This window comes from Microtus ochrogaster, chromosome 4 (genome assembly GCF_000317375.1).
Source record: "Microtus ochrogaster isolate Prairie Vole_2 chromosome 4, MicOch1.0, whole genome shotgun sequence".
NCBI lineage: Eukaryota > Metazoa > Chordata > Mammalia > Rodentia > Cricetidae > Microtus > Microtus ochrogaster.
Window position 1 is genome coordinate 35,972,611 of NC_022011.1, and position 7,038 is coordinate 35,979,648.

Genomic DNA, 7,038 nt, shown 5'->3' on the forward strand with positions numbered 1-7,038 from the left:
CAAAAAAAAAAAAAAAAACCAAAAAAAACATTACAAGTCTTTTATTCTATAAAACATTGACTATATGTAATCCTTAAAGGGGCAATAATTTGATACCATTAATTGAAGAAACTGATACAAAGGAAAGCAGTGGATAGGGCTTCATTCTACAGAAGGAAGCCTCTTCGATGCCACCCTAACCAACGGGATCACAAAGTGATACAGTTTAATAGTTCAACTGGCATCGTCTTTTCAAATTATTCTTTTCTATGGCTACCTGGCAATTCACATGTGCATTTTGCATAGTTCCATTACAGTGTGTGTAATATTGTACTCTCCTCCCAAGTCGGGATGGAGAAGGAGATGTCCCAGGGATAGAAGAACAAATGCCATGAATGAAAACAAAGGAGTAAACTCAGTTCAGGCCAATAGTTCTAACTGGCTTTGTACTATATACAAAGCAATGTGCCAAGTGGTACAGTGAGTTAGATGGAGGCTGGTCTTGTAAGTTTCTTCTTTTAATGGCTTTTGCCTACTTAGATAGACCAATAAAGAGGGATCCAAAAGGACTGGTTGAGACAGCAAGTGGAACCCCTAAGCTGGGATCCCTAGTAGCCAGGCACAGATGTGTACTAACACATCTGCAATCTCAGCATTGGATAGGCAGAGACCAGTAGATTCCTGGAGCACACAGGCCAGCCGGTCTACCTGAATCAGTGAATTCCAGGTTCAGTGAAAGAGCCTGTCTCAAAAAATTAGTCCAAAGAAATTGAGAAATGACACTTGATGTCAACTTCTGGGCTTCACGTGAATATGTGTATAATTATGTAATTATTTACAAATATATATTATTGAGCAATCTAGTTATGGAGGCTGTGAGTATTAGCTACATATGAGCCATTCATTTCCACAAATTTACTAAATTGCCTATGATGTCTTAGATAAGATTTTAAACTTAGGAACACAGGAGGGAACTCAGGACTGTACCAAATCCCAAGGCTCCATTTTTTTCATAGATTTTTATTTTATTTCTTTTTGGTTTTTTGAGACAGGGTTTCTCTGTGTAACAGTCCTAGCTGTCCTGGAACTAGCTCTCGTAGACCAGGCTGGCCTTGAACTCACAGAGATCCACCTGCCTCTGCCTCCCAAGTGCTGGGATTAAAAGCATGCATCACCATCGCCTGGCTATTTTAGCTGTTTCCGATAAAGTACAGGAAGATGTTTCCTGTCTCAGAGAGTCATTGTGCTGTTTCAAAAGCCAGTTTAGTACACACCAATAGCAGGAGGCAGCTACCAGCACACCGCAGCCTCGTAGTGAGAGGGGTCTGTTCCCATCTGCGTTTCTCGTTTTCATCAATCTCCCACAGTCCGCATGTCAAACCTGTCCCTCTGCCCTTCGCTGGGTCTTACCAGCATTTCTGAGTCATAGAAAGGGACACTGTGCTATCTGAATCCTACAGAAGCCCAGCACAGGGGTTGGAGGGTTTCTGTGCAGCTGTGTGTATCATACCTGTTTTATCTCATTGGCCATTTAAACCTCTCTTTCCATTTTCTTTGCCTTGTCAGAACCAACAGACCTAGATAAAAAGAATACAGAAATGAAAATTGGTGAAGCAGGTAAATTGATCTTACTGACCAGCCTGTTTTAATTCCCTGTGTTTTTTGTTGTTTGTAAATAAACATCTCTGAACTCCTCGCACACCAGTGTATCCAGGCAGTGTAGACAAAATGAGTCCCTGTGTCTGAGTGAGTGGGTGAGGATGGGATCATATGTCCTTAGCTGCCTTGGGGACTTGGGGGTGACCCTGTGAGGCTGCACTCCCAGGAGGAAGTCTGCCCAGTCCCTCCCTGCCGGAGCTTTTTCACTGAGACACAACCACAAAAAAGAAAGTTGTACAAACTATTCATGTAGTCATTTGAAGCCAACAAATCCGTGTGTTTCTTGGCCTCCCAGGTAGGGTCTTGAGGAAAGCCGAGAGCCCAGCTTCTCTGAGCATCTTGTCCTGTTTCATTCCCCTGGCCCTACAGTCTGGGGGTGACATTGATGATGGACTTTACTAAGGGACTGCTTTACCCTCCAAGCAGTAGAGACCCGTGATTTTAGACCCTCCAAGAGGTCCCACGGGGCAAGCTTCCTCCCGTTTAACAGACAACAGGACTGATACATGAGAAACACAGCCAATTAGGGGTAGCCTTGAGTGTTAGGTTAGCTGTAAAATGTGCGGTTTGAGTTAGCACCTCCTCTGTGCTCAGACGTAAGACACAGTATCAGAGCGAGGTCCCAGCAGTCTCCAAACTGCCTGACCAGCACTGCTCACTGCTAGCAGGGACAGCAAGGCACCATTGCCATCCATTGTCATTGGAAACATCATCCGGCTATTTGTACAGACAGCACGGACTGACAGAAACAGTAAACACGGCTCTGTGCTGCTGGAGATATTGACACATTACCAGGTCCACACAGCCGTAAACTTTATTAGAAGTTGTTTCAAAACAATCTTCCATCGAGGGAGAGAGTATTAATATGCCCCCAGGCTTGTTTTCCCTTGTTTAGGGACTCGCATCTCATATTTTTAGTTTTCGCTGATTGGAGTCTCAGTTGATCAGGGCACCATTAAGTAAACACCGCACAAGCTGCCCATTAGCATTTCAGTCCTGCTCCAGGTAATTAGGCTCAAAGCTCCCATGCTAATAACTTCTCATGTTCCACTCTAAAGCAAACACATCCCTGGTGACTCCTTTGCAGAGCAGCGTGACTGTCTCCAGCAACGCCATCAGGGTGGCGAAGTCGCGGCTTATTAAATGGCCCCTATTTGGCACAGCACAGACACTGTTTCTTAGTCGGGGCCACAGCCCTTTCTGCATGATAGCAGTAGGGATTTGTTTATTCAGGAAAAAACGTCTCTCTCTCTCTCTCAGTATTGCTAGATAGTCTGGGGCTTAAGGGTGTTCCTGGCTTTCTGTGTGAAAACCCACGGGGACACTAAGAACAGCATTCTATAGGACACGGTACTGGGCCTGCCTGCGAGGTCAGGCAGAAGACAGGAGAAGGTTTAGATCCACCTGCCAAATGCAGTAGAGAACTGTGTGGCCAATATTTGACAAAACTTCATGCCTGCACATCTGAGGCTACGGATGTAGCTAGCTCAGCTGCCAGAATGCTTACCCACAATGCACAAAGCTTTGGATTTAATCTATAGCTTTATATGTATTAGATGCAGCAGTGCATACCAACAATCCCAACATCAAGGGAACGGAGGCAGGAGGATTGGCAATGCAAGGTCATCCAGGTCCAGTCTGGGCTTTTGAAACCTTGACTTATCATGACTAACTCTCTGGAATGAGAAGTATAAACATATCTGTCACTCTACAGTGATTTAAACTAGGTTGTGACCTCAGTGTCTAACCTCCAAATTCCAGCACCCTCCCCTCCCTCCTCATGCATTGCCACTTGCAACGGCTCCTAGATCCTTCCTTTCTTTCCTGGTTTTCCATCTACTCACATGTGGCCACTCAGTGTTCACAAGTTAATCTTGTCTCCTTCCTTAGGGAGCACCCCAGGATATGAAGGGGAAGGGGAAGGTGACAAGAACATCTCCAGGAAGCCAGGCAACGTGCTAAAGACCCTGGACCCCATCCTCATCACCATCATAGCCATGAGTGCCCTGGGGGTACTCCTGGGTGCAGTCTGTGGAGTTGTTCTGTATTGCGCCTGTTGGCACAACGGCATGTCGGAAAGGAACCTGTCCGCCCTGGAGAACTATAACTTTGAACTTGTGGATGGTGTGAAGTTGAAAAAGGACAAACTGAACCCACAGAGTAATTACTCAGAGGCATGAAGGCTCGGAGCTGGAGGGAGCGTGGGAGGACTGAGGTGGGAGGATGACGGAGGTGCGGGGACTCTGCGGCTCTGCTTTCACTGGGAAGGGCGTCCACGACGCCAAGCCAGGCTTTTCTCAGGAGCTTCAATGAGCGTCACCTACAGACGCAAGCAGGTGACTGGTAACAACCGGAATCACGTACAGTCGGCTTTCTTTTGGTTTCACTGGGATAATCAGAAGCCAGTTGAGACCAAGTGTGACTGATTTCATGGTTCATCCTCTTTCCCCGCTTTTTCCTCTCTCTTCTTACCCTGTGATGGATTCTTCTCGGAAACTGCAAAATCCAAGATGCTGGCACCAGGCGTTGTTCAGTGGGCCCTTTGGATGGACATGCGACCTGTACCCCAGTGCCCAGAGCATATTAGCATAACCACGTTTCAGGGGACGCCGACATCCACCTTTGCGTCGCTACCCGTAGCGAGCGCAGGGGCGAGAAAAGAATGAGACTATTTTGTCTGCAAAGTACTGTGGCCTCAGTACCCATATAGCGTGTCAGCTCTGTTTACCAAGCAATACCGACAGATTTTCTTGATGTTTTACAGTGTTGTACCGAATCTCGTGTTTGTGACCTCCATTCAGAATACCATAACATGCAGCCACCAAACTGCTGGCACCCGGGTGTCCCGCTGATGACCACCACAAAAGTCTTCGGCACTGGCTAGTCTTCGTCCTCTCAAGTGCCTTTTTGTTTGTACTGGTTCCTTGTGTCCCGTGGATGACCCACTCTGTTTCTGGTGAAAACCCTTCTTTTTCAATCAGACCTGGTGGCCCACTGACTAAGAAGAAAGTATATTTTAGTGTGCTACGCCGACCCGGGGAAGGCAAGGGCTCTGAAGACCTGGCAACGTGGCTTAATCGTTCTGCTTTTTTCTGAAGTTCAATGTCATGTCTCTTGACCCTTTGTATAAAGCTGCAATGTTCTCTCTCGTTGTTCTTTCCTACGGAATGTATTTTCAGATGTAAACTCTTGGCTCTTTCTCTCTCCCTCCCTCCTTTTTTTCTCTCTTAGAATCGAAGCATTTGCCACTGACCAGAATGAACCTTGCAGCTTTAACCAGCTGGCGATGGCGAACCATTTTACTAGACTTTATGTTTTAAGATAATTAAGTAAGGGGAATTCCTAACTTTGTCCTCCAAAGTCTAACTTTGGATCTCTTGTTAACTGGTTTAAGTGACAGTATCTTTTTTCCTTAAGCCATGTGCCCATCCATTCTGATTAGACTGATGTTTGATATGAATGTTTTTGTCTACCGGAAGTTGTAAGTTGAAAGAGAAAGGAATACCAGCAGGCTTTCAGATGAGATCCACAGGGAACAGTGAATATAACCCCCAAGTCTAAAGGACATGAAACATTTTACATCCAGATATACGAAATGACCCCTGAGAACCTTCCTGTTTTGTTATTGAGTCAGAGGAGGGGAGTGGAAAGAACCGTTCATTTAAGAAATAAACAATAGACCTGATGCCTGAGGCAAGGCTATTTAAGACCAGGCAGAAGGGGTACATAAAATCAAAACCAATGTTTAGAGTAAGCCATTCAGCAGAAACCCTGAAAAAATAAATTTTAATGAATGCTTCTAGAAACTTCCAATGGCTCATAAAGCAAAGGCTGGCAAGGCATAACCCTCAACAGCACAAAGAGGTAGCTATCTTAACCCAAAGCCGCTTCTGGCTGGTGGATTCTGTCTTGCTGAGCTGAATGTAAGAACTCGGAATTCTTCCTTCCCTGTGTGGCTGTAGGTCTCACTTGTGTTTCTTGGAGATCACGTTTGCTTCCTGGACGAATGGTCTGTTCACTTTGGTTTAATGAGATTGAGAATGTCTTTTTTCCAGGAAAGTATTGATCACTTTAAAAAAAAAAAAAAGACTATGTTTCTATTCCCAGGGGCATCTATTCACTTGTTACAATCATCCTGGGAGGAAAGCATTAAGTGAGACTTTGTTACTAAGGCAACAGACTTGACCCTCGTCCTCAGCCAAGGAAAAAATGATACTGCAACTTTAAATTTTAAAGTACCTTGCACTGATAAATATATTTAAAAGTTATATGTTTATAAAGTTATTAATTTGTAAAGGCAGTGTTACAAAATGTTCAGTTTATATTGTTTTAGATTGTTTCGTAATTTTTAAAGGTGTAAAATAACATATTTTTTCTTTATTGAAATCTATAAGACTTTCTGTAGTAAGATGTCTCATTTTCTGGTATATTATTGCTTCATGTTTTGTACCCTCATAAAATTTTGTGCAAATTTTTTTTACAGAAATTTTTATTTTCTATGATGATATGTATGACACTTGTAAATTGTTCTTTCAAAATGAACAGCGAAGCCTTAACTTGAAATGACATTTGTATTCTCTGAGTAGCATAAAAAAAAAAAAACCACTTAGAATGAACTGTAACTTAAGCTCCAAACTACACATTCCAAAGAAGCCGTTGAATTAAACATTTTCATAGAAATCCCAAACCTGATGGCTGTTATTCCACTAGCTCTGTTCTTGCTAAAGATGTTGGGGTCAGTCCACCTTCTGGTACCTGCCAAGGTTTAAGTTATCTCTTCAAAATAAGCTCAAAGTGGACAGAGAACAAGGAGACTTTTCCCAGAGTGGGAATCCGAAACCAGGTTTTCTGGGGGTGAGCGAGGCAGAACTGGCCTCCAAGTGGACATTTTCCCCCACCCAAATTATATTGGCTTGGATATCCATGTGGTAAAGTTGGCTTTGTGATACTGACAGATTACTATTGGCAAGTCTTCATTCTGTAGGAAGTAGGTAAATTTATATACTGATTATATACTACATTTAGGAAAAGGGGAAACTGAGCATAATGTCACAACTGTCTGTTTGGTAAGTCTTGGGGGAATGCCCATTCCTTTGGAGACCAAAACTATAGAAAAAAATAATGACCAATCACACACACACACACACACACACGACCAAAAAAATATGTTGAGCCAAAACATGTTAAATAAATCTTTTAAAAAGCTTGTCACACTTAAGGAAATGCTCAACATCCTTCGTCATCAGAGAAATGCAAATCAAAACAACTCTGAGATTCCATCTTATACCTGTAAGACTGACCAAAATCAAAAACACTGATGACAACTTATGCTGGAGAGGTTGTGGGGAAAAGGGAACACTTCTGCATTGCTAGTGGGAATGCAAGCTGGTACAGCCCCTT

At 43.6% G+C, this 7,038-nt stretch overlaps 1 protein-coding gene across 3 annotated transcripts in view; it reads left to right on the forward strand.

Moving 5' to 3' along the window:
* Positions 1–6,325, forward strand: part of Nrp1 (neuropilin 1) — a 139,713-nt gene extending 133,388 nt beyond the window's left edge. Inside the window, exons 17-18 of one of the 3 annotated variants that reach the window (XM_005345924.3) lie at positions 1,546–1,596; positions 3,529–3,818. In XM_005345924.3, coding sequence (XP_005345981.1) covers positions 1,546–1,596; positions 3,529–3,818 — 341 coding nt within the window. Of the gene's footprint in view, positions 1–1,545; positions 1,597–3,528 lie in introns of all 3 variants that reach the window. The other 2 variants (XM_005345923.2, XM_005345926.3) reach the window with 2 other exon arrangements.
* Positions 6,326–7,038: the final 713 nt, after the last annotated feature.